The 16946-nt window shown below is 40.0% G+C and overlaps 2 protein-coding genes and 1 non-coding gene across 3 annotated transcripts; 1 reads left to right on the top strand and 2 right to left on the bottom strand.

Annotated features, from left to right (window-relative positions):
* Positions 1 to 5: 5 nt before the first annotated feature.
* LOC126387085 (dixin-like) lies at positions 6 to 8984 on the bottom strand (the record flags this gene model as incomplete). The annotated part of the gene is made up of 12 exons (XM_050039640.1): positions 8733 to 8984; positions 7872 to 8001; positions 6203 to 6328; positions 5627 to 5858; positions 5278 to 5379; positions 2537 to 2750; positions 1078 to 1161; positions 749 to 802; positions 557 to 607; positions 341 to 445; positions 153 to 206; positions 6 to 26 (listed from the first exon to the last, which is right to left on the bottom strand). Coding segments are annotated over exons 1-12 (1236 nt in total), but the record flags the coding sequence as incomplete, so codon positions are not given.
* A 2020-nt stretch (positions 8985 to 11004) lies between these two features.
* Positions 11005 to 13373, bottom strand: LOC126387086 (cilia- and flagella-associated protein 54-like). Its single transcript, XM_050039641.1, has 3 exons — positions 13066 to 13373; positions 12840 to 12960; positions 11005 to 11461 (listed from the first exon to the last, which is right to left on the bottom strand). The coding sequence occupies exons 1-3, from the start codon at positions 13177 to 13179 to the stop codon at positions 11373 to 11375; spliced, it is 324 nt and encodes a 107-aa protein (XP_049895598.1). The 5' UTR covers positions 13180 to 13373; the 3' UTR covers positions 11005 to 11372.
* Positions 13374 to 16825: 3452 nt separating this feature from the next.
* Positions 16826 to 16898, top strand: trnar-gcg (transfer RNA arginine (anticodon GCG)). The gene has a single exon. It is a non-coding gene; the product is annotated as a tRNA-Arg (tRNA).
* The last annotated feature ends 48 nt before the right edge of the window (positions 16899 to 16946 follow it).

Raw genomic sequence — 16946 nt, 5'->3', positions numbered from 1 at the left:
AGTCTGTCCTTCTGTCCTATCTCCTTCTGCACACAGCCAACCAAAGAGAAAAGGAGGGGCTCATTAGTTAGTCCAAACCCAATAAGCAGATACTGTGTGACATAAAATTAGGACGATAAAACCATTAAAAGAGAGGGATCTGAGTACCTCACCTTGCATTCACCCCACAGCCTGTTGCATTCCTCCAGCTTCCACTGTAGCTCAGCCTAAAACACATTCACAGAGGAGAGGAATATGAAATACACACTTAAAATACACAATACTGACTGAAAACTTTTGCAAACCACTTTAACGCACCTCTTTGAATTGATTGAATTTAATTAATTAATAGATTTCATACGTTCTGGTTGTTGAGGTCATCCTTCGTCATGCTGGCTCTGAGAAGTTCTTGCTTCATCTGTAGTATCGATGCCTCCTGCGTGCACAGCCTCTGCTGCTGGGCATCCTGCACATTTACAAACCAGCAGAAAGTCAATACCAACTCTTCTACAACACAACCAAAAATATATCTAACTACGTAATAAGATAACTGACTGCAGATCTGGCTTTGTCTTACCTTGACTCCCTGCAGGTTTCTCATCTCCTGCTTACAGCGCAGCAGTTCCCTCTAAAGCAAACAGCAAACGACACACTCTGAATCAAATATTAATCACAGTGTGCATTCCAGAAGTTTATTCTCCCGGCAATAATTCAAATTTGACTTTTGTCCTGACAAAAAGAAAAGAAAACAAATGATGTAATAATTTACCTTCAGCTCCTGAGCCTCCTCCATGCTCTGGTCCAAACGACTGCGAATGACCACCTGGAAAGAGAGACGAAAAAGGGATGTGTGTGAGAGCTACAATGGACTGAGAAAGAAGGGAAACTGATACCCGTGTCACCCTCTGACACACACATAACCACGCGCACACATACACACACACACACACACACACACACACAGTAAAGAAAAAGAAATGTGATCTGTGCTGAACACAAAGAGCGGGTAAAACAAAGCACAGCAGAGTGTGGCACAGAGAAGAGCAGAGAAGGGGGAAAGGATGATAAACTAAAAATAAAAGGAAAGACTCTCTGTACCAGTTGCTGTTCAGCACTGCCTTGGTCCAAAATCAAGGACACATCCTGCTCGTCCTCAGGCAGTGAACCATGAAGCAGCAGGGCCTTAAAAACACAAAGGGTACAGCATGTGACACCGGTTCGTACTTTGGAGTGAGGGTGCTGTGTTCAGAGAGCTCGGGCCAGTTAAAGCAGCAGTCAGTATGTTGTCTGATGAATAATAGACACAGCACTCACATAGCCTAAAAATACTGTATTAGAAATGTCAAAGTATCCCGACCCCCTCTGCACAGGTGCTGCAACCGACCAGCAGGAGTCTTCAGTGGAGCAACACAGACATGATCTTGCACTAATTTCCATAACCCGAAAACACTGTGTGTTCTGGCCCAGTTAAAGATTCAGTTCAGCCCCAAATCAAAAATACATATTTTTCTTCTTACCTGTAGTGCTGTTTATCAATTCTAGATTGTTTTGGTGCGAGCCGTAGAGATGTCTGCCTTCTCTTGAATATAATGGAACTAGATGGCTCTTGGCCTTCTTCTGTGTGGTGATATAATTGGCGGTTGTAGCTCAGTAGAAAGAAAATAGTTCCTATGTGAAACTGCTCACAACAAGGTCTGTGGATTACCTTCAGTAACCGAGTCATGATTTCTGGAAAGAGACATTGCTATTACTGGTCCATCTACGTCCCAACCCTCACCTATGGTCACGAGCTCTGGGTGGTGACCAAAAGAATGAGGTCACGGATACAAGCGGCCAATTTGAGTTTCCTCAGAAGGGTGTCTGGGCTCAGCCTTAGAGATAGGGTAAGGAGCTGGGACATGTGGAGGGAGCTCGGAGTAGAGACGCTGCTCCTTCGCGTCGAAAGGGGGCAGTTGAGGTGGTTCGGGCACCTGATTAGGACGCCTCCTAAGCGCCTCCCATTAGAGGTGTTCTGGGTACATCCAACTCAGAAGACCCAGAACATGCTGGAGGGATTACATATCTTGTCTGGCCTGGGAATGCTTCAGGGTCCCCCAGGAGGAGCTGGAAAGCGATGCTGGGGAGGGGCGTCTGGAGTACTTTGCTCAGCCTGCTGCCCCCGTGATCCAGCATCAGATAAGTGGTTGAAAATGGATGAATGGATGAATTTTTTGCCATCCAGTTCAATTATATTTGGGAGAAGGCAGACATCTTGACGGCCGATATTGCAACACTTGGAAAAATATGCATTTTTGATTTTGGGGTGAACTGAGCCATGGTCTCTATGATACTTATCATGTAGTTCTTTTAAAGACATGTTTACTACGCATACTAACGTGAGGGAAATTATGTCAGTCAGTGATTCCTAATGTCCAAATTGGTGTTTTTTTAATCAGCTTTACATCTAATATCTTCAAACAAAACATGACAAAACACACAATATGCACTCAGCACTTTTATTTCAATAATGAAGTCAACAAAAAACAAAACACAGATTGTGACCTCAACATGCACGTACCTGTAAAGCAGACACCATTTTACGTGTCTCCTGCACCTCCTTCTCCAAAGTTTCACTGAGAGAATCCTCCAACGCGGTCTCCACTCCAACGTGAGAGTTTGTGGTGGGACAGCACTCACCAACACCACCCTCCTGTTGTTGTTGGCTGTCCTCCTGCTGTCTGTCTGAGTGGCTGCTGAGTGGAGCTCTGGGAGATGACAGCGGACTGACGGAGCTGAGGCTCGAGGAAGACAAAATACTGATCAATCGATTTATTCCAGAGAAGCATGAGGGTGTATGAACACAGTGTGTAAATACAGTATACTATAAGCTACCACACACTACTTTAACCTGGCTCTGTGACAACACAATTTGTTGTAATATATCTGTACTAACTCGTAAGTAATAAAACTGTCACTCTGACTACATGTCCCACTGAGGCCTTGTCTGCGCTCTCAAGAGTGACAGGAAACAAAGACACCGACCAAAATCAAAATGACACACTGTTTTCATAAGTAACATATTAGAAATGGAAACACAATGTGTCTCTTCGACAGCTCCTTGCAACTAAGGCTTGCTCTGCTGAAATTCTGACTCATAATGTCTTGTAAGAGATGAGAGGAAAATGGGAAAGACAGAAACAGGCACCATGAGACTGACACATATTTTCTAAAATCCAAACTTGCCAAGAGGAGCTCTTAATCCCTGCATGCCTTCGCAAATCAAAACATTAACAAACTCAACATTGCATACAGACACTACTCTTCATTTACAGTCTCTTCTCACATTACACTGTAGCACTGTCAGGTAAAAGAGACATAAACTCACACACACGTGCACAGGGATCCACACCCACACTGCCTCACAGTGTCTGGTCTTACCATTTAATCTGCGTCCCCCCCATTGTGGGCTACAAGTAGTCTTAACTCTACATATCACTTTAACAGAGTCTGAGTCCTACGTCTCTGGATTCAGCATCTCAACAAACTCATGACACTTAGTGATTCTCCTCACTCTGGCATGCCCCGCCCCTCGCCCTCCAGCTAGCCGTCATGGCAACCAACACAGCAGACACCGCATTTCATTAAACTACATACTGCATCAGCTCTTTAAAGCTCTGTTAAATCTCTGTCCCTGCAAACAAAACTGCATCATCACTCTACAAATAATCATGCACTTCTCCTTCTATCATTAGAAACAGGTACAAGCACACACATGTGCACTCACACTAACACACACACACACACACACACAAGATATGATCGTCTAAAAGAGCACCACAGAGCATGTGACTGGAGAAGATAAAGACTGGTTGTTTCTATTTTCTAACATCTGCGTGTGGTTTACACAGATGTCTATGACTTACACACACACTCACACACTGAAGAGTGAAGTTTGAAGTCATATGCTTTCCCAGGCAGAGACACACACACATACACACTCAAATAAATCACAGAATGAAGTCTTCTGTTTCCAAAGTATGGCAAAGTAGGTGTTAACGATGAGACATAACAGAGAACTCATAAATTTAACTACCCGAAAAAAGCTGAACTGAATTGGCACATTGAACTGCATAGTATCGCAGTATAAAAAGCCACAAAGTGGAGTTTGTTTTCTCACACACTGAGTTGCACAGTCTAAAGTAAAAATACACTGAGCAAAAATCTATTTTTTGTTGAAAAAACTGGAACAAAAAGCAACTTTAATTACATAGCTATACCACTTGTCCTAAGGCAACTACACTGCAGCAACCTCCCTGCTAAATTTAGGCCAGTGATGCCAACATGCTTTCAAGGAAGGTTTTATCATTTCTTTAGCCTAACATCACAGCACTGCATTATCTGACACAACCTCAAAAAATGATCCAACATATACTGAGTGAACAAAGTATGAACATGGTGTCACAGAAATGCTTTTTGACATCATACATCCTTATCCTTGTCTTTGAGATTGACCTTTGCCTCGAGACCGGCCTAAAGACCACTTTTTGAATGCCTCCGTCTCGTCTTGGACCACAGTTTTACTCAGTCTTGTCTCGATCTCGGACAAAGGGGACTCAAAATTTTATTTTAAGACCAGCCAAGCCCACATGTGAGGGGAAATCACTTCACTGCCTGTGCAAAAAATGTTGAAGTGTTGAATAAAGATGGTTACGTTGATTTCAGCTCTGCAGTGTTTGTTTGCTCATAGAAGGAAAACTCTGACACAAAAATCAACCCTGCATTACCTTCTGATTACTTTATCAAGACATTTCTCATGATATACATGCACACACATGTATAGTATGGCAATGAAAGAGATGGATGAATCCTCATTTGCCTTCTGTGAGTGTTTTCACTGGAATGTGGATCTTTCAGATCAATTTGAGCTGTGTGTAGGGTTTGCATGTTCCACATTTTACAGTCAGTCATGCCTGCCCTGGCCTGGGTCTTGACTCGGTCCCAACCCCTAATGTCTTGGTCTTGTCTCTGTCCCGACACACTCTGATCTTTGTCACAACTTGGCCTCTGTCCAGGTGGTCTTAACTACACTGCCTAACACAGCACTAAACAGGTTTCTAATTTTATATGTTCCATCTGACAGCACTACGGGGCTAGTTATCTACTTTTCCTCTGAGAATATTATGTTCACTTGATTTAAAATCTCAAATCTGCCTTTTACAGAGACAAAAAAAAAAACAGATTATATGGGTTAATACCCTGTTTTACCTCACAGTTAAGGTGAAATGCAGTAAGTGAATTTACTGTAGACCAGCTGATTACCTGTTGGAGTGAGAGCTGTCGGGCTCATCCGGGGCTCCTCTTTCATACTGCTCAACCAGTGCACGAACACACACAGCCTTATCCACATCCAACCCCCAGCCACTGATGACCAACAAAGCAGAGATTAGTTATTCATAAATAAGAATGACATCAGTTATAACAAATATATTACACTAATATATAAACATAAACGTTGTTTCAGCCAGTGTGATGAATGACATTTCTGTGTTTGTCCACCAGAGGACAGCAAAGACTACATGTTCATCAATCAAAGGATTGCTGTGGCAGAGAACATTTGAATATGACAGAAAGACACTGACAGGGGTTTGTGTTATTGCTGCCAGCTTACCTGTGGATACGTACGGAGCGCGCTGGCTGCGAGGCATCAAGTCGTGCTGATGCTAGTGCAGCAGCGGCACCTTGGGCTAGTGCAACAGTGGAGAGAGGGTTGTGGCTGGCAGTGCCTCTTGTTAAACTCCTCCTGTTTCCAGAAGCGGCCCTGTGATTGGCTGAGGGTTTGAAATGGGCAGCCAGTGCCAGAATTATCCTCATTACCGATTTCAGATTACCATCGACAATGTCTGCGGACAGAAAGGGAACACATTATGTCACTCAGTAATGCCCTACACATGTAGAGTATTTACAATACACAGTATTAATATGGGAGAACATAACAGCAGCTTTATGACAGAAAAATTGACATGAGAATCTTTTTAAGATAGCACATAATATTGTTTCCCTGGTCCACATAGAGAAATATGTATTTTTCACACTGCAAACTGCGTAAAAATAATAATTTTTATGTGTTTTAAGCTTTGGGGTTGATAAAATCTTCTACTTATAATAAGCGGAAAATTGTTGAGACCACTTCCTCTTGAAATTAAGAGAGAAAGAGTGAGAGAAAACAGAAGTTTCTGAGATTTACCTCTTGCAGATATGTGTGGCATGCGTATGTGTCTGGAGGAAATGAACTGCAAGACTTGCTCCACATTTTTCCTGCTTTCCTCTTTGTTTCGTGGAGCAACATACACTCCTTCCAGCGTTTCCCCAGCTGCCAACATGAATGAAATTTGAAAGAGAGAATTGGAAAACAATCAATCATGGAACTACAGGTCCAGCATGTCCATCAGCAAAATATGAGCATGTCTACAGTACAATTTATGTATAAATGAAACCATATTACACTTAAACATTTTTAGAGCAGTAATTTATTATGCAATTTCCCAGATGTCAGCTAGTATGTGTACATGCACATGTGATGTAGTCGGCATCACTACCATTTATCTTAAACCTGGCAAATTTTGGTTTGTAGTTGATCCGTTCGTTTTTTTAGCCAAGAATGGTGGAACAATATAATCTGCTCCAAGAAAACCCACACACATTTCTTGTGGAATTATCAACTAATACTGCATTGCACAATAATGAAGCATCAAAAACTGAGGAGAGTGATCAACAACCAGAATAATTTTAAAATAAATTTCTCTTTAAAATGTGTACTGATTATGGTGGATAATTGGTAACAGCAGGGGTTAAAATGCAGAACAAAAAAAACCCTTCTGCCTTTAAATTATTGCATTTCATGCTAATCTTTATACTTAAATCTAAGTGATTGCATTAAACAAGAGTACAGGAAACATTCTTTATGTTCACAGAATTAGATGAATATAGTGTCTCTGTTGTTCACACTTTTATTTTCAGGCAATTGTTACAATAATTCTTACCACAGACTGTCAACTTAAAATAATCCAATATGCTGTGACCAATCAAGGCACAAGTTTTGGTATCCTGCATTATGCTAATGCATATTCTGGGTATGCGAATATTTTAACGTGTATTTTTGAATAGAAATAACATCCAAAATGGAATCTGACATCTTGTTGTGCATGCACACACCTGAGATCACTTTGTCAAATCTTAAAAAAAACTGTGAAGCTATAAGGTCATTTTGTTTTTTAATTAGAGAAGTAATTTTGAGGGAAAAGCATCTTATAGATTCCTCACTGAAAGTTGAAACATCATTAATAAGCATCTAAATAAGAGTTTACTGGGTGTGCAGTTATAAACTAGTGACAAATACAAAATGTTTCAACTATGCACACATAAATAACCTAATTAATTTATATCAACAAATCTCCTAGCACCAACATTTGTTTCCTTATTCTTCCTTCAGTATTACTACACAATGTGAGTCATAATATTCAACATGGAATTTAATGTCTTGTTGTGCACGCACACACCTGAGATCATTTTCTTGTCAACTTTGTTAAGCTACAAAGTCATTTTCTTTTTTAATTAAATAAGTAGTTTTGAAGGAAAAGTATGTAGTAAAGTCCTCACTGAAAGTTAAAACATTATTAATAAGCATGTAAATAAGGGTTTACTGGTTGTGCAATTACATACTGGCGACAAATACAAAATGTTTTAACTATGCACACATAAATAACCTAATTCATAAGAATAAGAATAACTTTATTCATCCCCAAGGGGAAATTCAGTGATGCCAACTGAACCTACAATTGTTTCCTTATTTTATCCCTAGTATTACTACACCATGTGAGTCATTTGTGTGTGTAAAAGTGCGTTTGTGTATTTACCAACTATCTCTATGAGCTGTGTGAGCACCACCCCATCCTGCAGATCATGTCTGAGGTTGGTGATAGGCTTCAGGCCTGGTTTCCTCTTCAGCTGAGAGTTCACCCAGGAAACATAGGCTGCCAGCTGCTGCTGCAATCCATCAATCAGATACACACAAATCCAATAAACCACAGAGGAACACACAGGCACAAAACACCCAGCTTAGAGTGGGGGCCCAAAAAGGCTGAGACCACGGCATAACAAATGAGTTCCTTTGTTTATTTATTGGGACAGGAGAGAGGGGGCAGGGTCAGTCTATTGTCCTACTCTCTGTTAAAGCTTATGTTTGTTGTGATGGTAAATCATATAATTTTATGTTCAGTGTACACTAACATGATTCATCATACTTCCCCTGTGTTGCACACGGTTACACCACCTTTACAGGTCCTGGTCAGTCACGTGACAGCCCGTCGTCCGGGATACAATAGAAAAACGCACCCCATTTTTAACACAACGGAGATAAAACACTTAACGGTCAACTTACTATGATGTTTGGTTTGTTTAACACTTTTAAGTCTCATGCTGAAGCTATTTATCTCCTGACAACAATTAAACAATTGCTGGCGTTAACGTCAGCTAAGATTAAAAGCGTTAACTGAATTAAATTGTCTTTTCTTCCCAACTACACATTAAACGTCAACATTTTCAGTTGCAAACTGCACAAACTCGTTATTTCTACCTAAACTTCTAACGTTAGTAGTTTATTGTGTGTTTATTGGTTAACGTTAGACGGTTAGCACATTCAACTGGCTTCCGCTCGCTATATTACAACTAACCTAACATAATACACATGAACGTTAGTGACGGTGGGTAACCGTTACCTCATTAAAGCCCCCATGAAGAACCTCGTCCAGCAAACTTCCTCTAGAAAGTGAGGCGATCATCTTTTGACTCTAAAACCCATTTAAGCTAACGTTAGCTCGTTTAGCTAGCTAGCTTCATTGACTCTGACACCACTCGGCTGAAACAACGGGCAGACCCCCGTTACTAGCTGCTGCAAGACTCCTGCAAACGTCAACAAACCGAAACAATTGAGAGATCGGAAGCGACAGCTACCGTTACTCTGGCTGGGAGACCGGGTCAAGTTACCGGGACACACTAAGAAACGTGACTTCCGGTTGCAGGCTTCAGAATAAAAGTGCACTTGATGAACACTTCCGAAATATGCACTATGCGTTCAGATCAGCTTGTCTAAAAACAATGTTAGGGACTGTTCTTTACTTATCAGAGGAGGGGAGTGGCTGGGGTGTGACTATGTTTAGTTTAGTTTTTGTTTTTTTTAGCCCAAACACACAGCCTGGGACCCCGCTAACACAGCCTTGCTGAATACAAGTAAAAAAAAACCCTAAGCAAAGTAAAATGTAATTTAAAAAGAGGACATTTATTCAAAGCTGTTGGTTCCAACTCGATTTTCTATTAAAGAGCTGCAAGGTTATACTTTACTTATTTTAGGGACCGTTCTTCTTGTCAGAGGAGGGGGGTGGCTGACTTTTTTTTTTTTTTACCCTCCCCGAAGCTCCAAATATTTTACCTTGAGCCTCTCTGAGTGACTTGAGGAAAATGCATGACCCTCCCTCCACAATAAATTACTTATTCAATTTTTAAAACTTACCCTTTGATGTCTGAAGGCAAAATCCTGGAGTTTGAAAAAAGACTCATTTTTTCACTGTTGTTGTTCATCCTGGTTATTTTTTGCAAACGGTTTTTTAGGCAAAAACATTACATGATACTTGTAGAATACAGTGATTTTGATCAAATATCACTATTTAAACTTAGTTTTGTTTAAGTTTTGTTTTTTGTTTTTAAGGGAAGCATTTGCCCCCACATAATGTGTTCAAGGACTGTCAGAAATGTGAAAATCCAACATTAATTTCTGTTAGTACAGTTTCTGGCTATGAGAAATAGCGTCATTTTTTAAATAGTAAAATAATCTAAAATACAGCCATTTACAATTGGATGCCTCTCCCCTAAGTCAAAATTCCCAAACCAGTGCTTAAAAAAATATTTGAAATGCCTTCCACTTTTTGCACCACCCCCTCCCTTCTCATAAGTAACGAACCGTCCCTTAGTTAAGCCTGTCACACAATTATGGTTTTAGGTTTTTGTCATTATAAAGGTAGTCTAAATGTATTAGTGAAAAGCCACCATTCCTATATATTTGGTTCTTATAACCTTCTAATTTTATGTCATCAAGAAGGAAGCATTTTAGGCTTCAGGTACAATCAAATATGTGAACAAATATTCAGCTCCACCACTGGAATTTGTTTCACAGATCTTTGATACAAGTATGAACACTAGATGGCAGCTAAACCCACTTTTGTTATGTTTTCTTGTACTGTGAATGGTTTGTTTGCATCATGATGCCTGTACACACAAGTGAAATACTAGACAGCATCTAGTAACACAATTTAAACTGACCTTTTGATCTTACCCATAAACACGTTAAGTGCCTTACTCTTAATAACATGATGGAGCCCATATAGACAGTTTCAGACAAAGGATTCCTTATCTGACAGGATAATGCTGGGCACCTAAACTTGACTAAAATCACAATACATTCACTAGTTTGGATCACTGTGGGTATATTAACATATCCTACATTTTCATCACTAACTTTGTGTTTGTCTTGTCAGAGTTGTTTGACTCCCATTCTGCACTTTAAATCCATCAAATGCGGTTTGGTCCTTCCTTAATGATCTGTATTAACAGAGATGTTTTTTCACAGTTTATCATGTAGTTGGGATTTTTTAATGTTGTGGCTCATCAGTGTTTTTTGGCCCAAATGTGTACATATTACAGAGGTCCTAGTTTCCATATATGCTGTTTAAGGGCAAGTTGAATTTGCCCTGCAGTTCAACAGGTATCTGCAGAGTTGTTTATTCCCAATTCCTATTCTTCCTTTGACTCCGTTTACTGCCAACTTGCAGGTAAACATGCTGTGTGACGAGAGAATGAAAAATATTAATATAAAAAAACTGCACACATGTATACAGAATCAACATATCATTTTAAACCCTGGACAATGAAAACTCACTGTAACTGTCTTAATCCATTTCACAACATACATTCAGCAACAACAACATTGTTCAGCCCATTAAACTAGAGTAACCAGGTCCATTTATTATTAGTATTTATTTGATCCTGCAAAATTACACATATCTGTTGTACATAGCATGTCAACAAATGCAGTGCTTCAGTTCTTAATGTGTCGTTACACCAGGTTATACACGACAGTCTTGTTGTTTTTAACAAAACAAAAACCCCAGGAACAAAATCACAGACCATGCATGTGGACCTCTACCAACTTAAGCATCCAGCTATGTCTTTCAATAAGGACAGGACTGAGACAGAGCTGTGCAAACTGCAACAAAAAATGTGTATAATTCTACTCTGGCTATCTGGCTGAGCATGGGTGGCTTGCAGGGCTGGTGGTGCTTGGGTTTTTCAGACCTCGGACCTGGTCATTGAGAGTCTCTCTCAATCTGGCCAGACTGGTGTGAACCTTTCCTGGATGTAGATTGTGATGACTGAGCAGAGGCAGAGGTGTGACCTGTGGAAACAGTGCAAGATAGAGTAATGTAAGAATAACTAGATGTTAAATTACTGCACTAAAAATATGTTTGCTTTTATAACAAAAATGTAGAGATGAAACAATTATTACAGTTATTGGAATCATCAAATGGTAGAAAATAAGCCAGCAACAACTCTGATAACTGATTATTCATTAAAGTTCCAGTTGCTTAAATGTGAATATGCGCTGGGTTTCTTGGTCTTCTATGTTAGTAAACTGAATATCTTTGGGTGTTGGACTGTTTGTCAGATAGAACTTGACATTTGAAGACCTGGGCTCTGGGAAATGTGACAGGCACTTGTCACAAGTTTCAGACATATTATAGGCCAAAAAATTGCTCACTTAATCATAAGGTTAATCAGTCATGAAATAATTGTTATTTGGACATCACGATTGTCCTTGATGTATGTAGTGTAAAATCACTGATTTAAATCATGAGGCTGGAGTCCATGTTCCATACCTTTGGGATGGAGTCAATTAGGAGAGAATTTTTAAGATTTTAACTATCAGACCATGTTGATTGTGTTGTGTTTTTAGTGGCATGGCTCAATGGATGTCAATGTTGGCTGGTCAGTCCATCAATTTGGTCCCGACTGAAATATCTCAACAACTACTGGACGGATTGCCATGGAATTATGTATATACTCAAGGTACCCAGAGGATGAATCCAAATGACTGTGGTGTTAAGTGGCCTTTTGTATTAAGTGCTAAGTAGCAATTGTTTGCATGCTAAACACGAATGGTGAACATGGTAAAAATTACCTGTTAAATATCAACATGTTAATATCATAATAAGGAGGGCTGTTAGTCTTAACACGTTTATTGCAATGCAATGCAATAAGTTTAAACAGAACACTTTAAAAAAAAAAAATTCTGTTAATCACATGCTGCTATTTTGTCCTTTTGAACCACCTTACTTACAGTGCAAACTTAATTAAAATATCACCTAAGATTTTAGAGTTTAAGCTACCATACCACAGTAACTACAAAAGCAGTACCGCAGCTCATGTTTACTGCGGTAAGTTACCGTCACCGCGAATACCGCCCAGCCCTGACATTGCACTCCTTTGTTCTAACAGTTCGACATACAGTCATTGTTTGAAGACCACATTGCTGTAGCATTGATTTGAAATAAATAAATCTAAATGTCAAGATCATAAAGTACATTTCTTTGAATTCATTTGATGACCAATCAAGCACTTCAAAATGGTCTTGAAATATAAAAAATTTAATTTTAAACTTGATCAAAAGTGCAATTAATTATGATTAACTATTGATTTGAAATTCAGCAATGAACTGCAATTAACTAATCAATTGTTTGACAGTTCTAGTTCTAAGTGTCATGTCCCTTATTTACCAATTTGCAAAGTGGTCAGATCCAGTAAGTTCAGGTGAGGAAGGTAGATGTTGTTGGGTCCAGGAGGAGAGAAACTGATTTTTCCATCATCCACCACCACACTCTGACCAAAAACACACAGCTGAAAGAAATGGAAAAAGAGCTCTTAGCTTTGCCTATTTCTTACATACTGATTAGAACAAGTATATCTGTGTGTGTGGATGCACATGTTTGTGTGTTTGTGCACCTGCTTTATCAGTAATTTCTGTGTCAGTTTGAGAAGTGTGGTGCTCTGCACTCCTCTCAGGTCACTAAGCAGCAAAGTGGCCCGAGCCAGAGTCACACTGGATCCTGGTGGCATGCATGTCCGTCCTGACAGCAGGGTCACTGCCTCCTACTCACATGTATTCACAGACAGAACAGAGAGGCACTGAAATTACTTCAACCATTATATTGTCATACAATTGATTGCCACATCACAACTTTGGTTTACTCTTTAGAGATCAAAATCAAACTTTTTATACAGAACAGCACTTAAAAGAAAAAGCAATTCAAATACAAACTAAAAACAGAGTTAAAAATGTATGAACATATCACGAAATAAATTTAAGGAAATTAAACAATTGCTGTCCAGTCCCACAGGTTGCAATTAAACCAGTCATTTAACCAGCATTCTCCACATTTGTTTACAAAGTGAAGGTCCATAATTATTTCCATGAAATGCTGTAAGAACCAAGCTACTGCCACAGCTTGCTCCATGTAACGCTGTTGTCACAATGCATCTAACTACGGATCAGAAGAGTCTAAGATCAACTCCTGTGTAGCTAAAACTCACCTTTCTCATGTAAATAACCAGTAACGCACACCTGGAAACATCCAATTGATGGGTAAACGGCCTTTCAACATGTACTCAAAAGGGTCTTAACCACTGAGTTTCAGTTAGTCATGGATGGCATGACACACTGATGTTTTATCAAGTGTTTCCAGATAATTATCTATATTTAAAATAATTTGTCGCACATCATTTAAGAAAAGCCATACTAATAGAGTGCAAGACTGTTTGAAATTCACAGCACTCAATGGACAATCAAAACAAAGAGGCTTTCAGTAAACCAGGCAGCCGTGATCATATAGTGGTAAGTACTCTTGAATTGTGGCTGCAACAACCCTGTTTCTATTCCGGGTGACGGCATCAGTGTTAAGCTGTACTTCATATATGTTGGTGCTTAACTTACTCTTACCTCTGCTTGATTTTTACATGGTTTAGAATCAAACCTCTTAAGCTAAAATCCTGCATGAGGCCCAAAACCGTTACCATTTTCCACACTTGTTTTCCAAACTTGTCCACCAAGTAAATGACAAAAGCTTACATGCAATACTGTGATAATGAAGCTATTCCCAATCCTATCTTTTTACTCCTGCAATTTGATATTTTTTATTTTATTTTATTTTATTTTATTTCATTCCTGTTTTTCTTCTATATTTTAAATTTTGGTACTACTCATTTTTATATATTTCTCTCTATATTCTAATATCCACATACTGTTTGATTGCTCTGTCTGTCTGTCTGTCTAGTGGAGCAAGATTCAAAGTTCCACTCTAGGTGAGCTTGTGCAAACCTTTAACTCATAACCACATGTTCCTCATTTCCAAAATTCCTCATCAACATACCATCAAAGGAAAACTGCAACTAGAAAGAGCCACATGATGGGTAAATGGCCTTTCACCATGTGCTAAAAGGGTGTCTGAACCATGACAGTCACTCACAGCTGCCATGAAACCTCTGCCATTTTCCCTGATATACCTTGCTAATCATCTTTCATTTAAGCAATATCACACGAGAGGGAGTGATGTTGTACTGTGATATCGTCACGGCTGTGATTCGGTCGTAGGCACGAGGCCTTGTTTCACTGCTTATTCTGTCCTCAATGGACCAATTTTGTTTCTCATTATACAACAGTTAGTTCCGGCCCTGCAAACTGATTGGTCGAGAGACAGTAAAAGTGATGATATTGGAGTACAACATCACGGTTATTTCACTGTGTATGTATCACTCCGCCTCACAGCTGATTGCAATCAACAATCAAATCAAAACTGACGGTTAGTGTCAGTTAGGTCAGCAGTTGCGTTGTAGGCTAATTACTTCATCCACTGTCAAACAGCCAAAAATATGGATTTATTTCCTAAAATAAGTTTTGAGGGAAGATGAGGGAGAGGAGAAGCTGAATCCATCTGGGCACACATCCAGGTTTGTCAGTGTTTCATCAGCGGAGCTCAATGACTTGGAGAAAAGCAACATACTCAGATCAGAAGGCAGAGTCGGCTGTACCTGTGAAGCGACAGTCCACCATGCAGTCACCAGAGACTTATTTCACTGGCTGCAAAATTAATGGAAACGTGCAGATAAATGTGTATAAAGAGTAAGTGCCTGGCGCACCATGTCTGCGTTACATAGCAAGTGCCTGGCGCACCATGTCTGCGTTACATAGCAACGGTGACAGCGGAGTCCTGAGGGAACTATTTTTGTTGGCGGAAGACAAATAAAATGCTTAAATTATCTATTTTGTCCTCATTTTTCAACATTTCTTAATCTTTTTATTTAATTTAACTGTTGAACTGTTGTATAAAAGCAATATCACACTCGAGCTCGTGATGTTGTACTGTGATATCGTCACGGCTGTGATTCGGTCGTAGGCACGAGGCCGCACAACATCACTCCCTCTCGTGTGATATTGCTTAAATATCACAAATCACAATTTGCCTCACAGGGCTTTACAGCAAACGACATCCCTCTGTCCTTCGGACCCTCACAGCGGATCAGGAATAACACATCCCTCTGTCCTTCGGACCCTCACAGCGGATCAGGAATAACTCCCCCCAAAAAAACCCTTTAACGGGGAAAAAAGGGTAGAAACCTCAGGAAGAGCAACTGAGGAGGGATCCCTCTTCCAGGACGGACAGACGTGCAATAGATGCCGTACAGAACAGATCAACACAATAAATTAACAGTAATCTGTATGACACAATGAGACAGAGAGACAGAGAGGAACAGACAGACAGAGAGACAGAGAGAGATGCAGGACAGACGGTAATGACAGTAGCTTACAACGACATTAATGAAAGTAATAATATTAATTAATATTAATATTAATAATTAATATTACCTACAAGCTATTAAACATTATTCCACTCACATGACATGCAGGACAATTAATGACGGGCAAATGTGTGTGTGTGTGTGTGTGTGTGTGTGTGTGTGTGCGTGGTGTTATATGAACACGTGTGGTTCTAGACATGAGACAGCCTTAAAGATGGCGGACCTCGAACGACTTCCGGTTCAAGTAAGGAGTTAGAAGTTAGCAGTATAAAATTAAAAGACTTGGGACGTACCCCATGTGCTAAAACAAAGGGCTGTGAANGTGTGTGTGTGTGTGTGCGTGGTGTTATATGAACACGTGTGGTTCTAGACATGAGACAGCCTTAAAGATGGCGGACCTCGAACGACTTCCAGTTCAAGTAAGGAGTTAGAAGTTAGCAGTATAAAATTAAGAGACTTGGGACGTACCCCATGTGCTAAAACAAAGGGCTGTGAACCATTGACACTCGCTCACAATGAATAACAAGTCTGTCTACATATTAGAAGATTCTAGTTTCCACTAGTTTCCATCAGTGTGAAGCTGTGCTTAATTTATGTTGTTGCTTAACTTACTCTAGCCTGGTCACATGCTTCNCGTGATCGTATAGAGGTTAGTACTCTGCGTTGTGGCCGCAGCAACCCCGGTTCGAATCCGGGTCACGGCATCAGTGTGAAGCTATACTTAATTCATGTTGTTGCTTAACCTACTCCAATCTGGTCACATGGTTTAGAATTGGACATCCCAAGCTAAAATCCTGCGCGAGGCCCCAAATCTTGACCAACGTTTTCCACACTTGTCCACCAAGTAAATAACAAAAGCTTCCATGCAATACTGTGAGAAATGAGCTGTTCCCAAATGTGGCTCAAAGTAAGGCTAGTGGCGCAATGGATAACGCGTCTGACTGCGGATCAGAAGATTCTAGGTTCGACTCCTGGCTAGCTCGTTGAAACCTTTAATTCATAACAACTTGTTCCTCATTTCCAATCTTCCT

Source organism: Epinephelus moara, unplaced genomic scaffold, assembly GCF_006386435.1.
Source record: "Epinephelus moara isolate mb unplaced genomic scaffold, YSFRI_EMoa_1.0 scaffold195, whole genome shotgun sequence".
NCBI classification, from domain to species: Eukaryota; Metazoa; Chordata; class Actinopteri; order Perciformes; family Serranidae; genus Epinephelus; species Epinephelus moara.
Note: the sequence above shows the minus strand (reverse complement) of the source record. Positions and strands in the feature narration are given on the sequence as shown.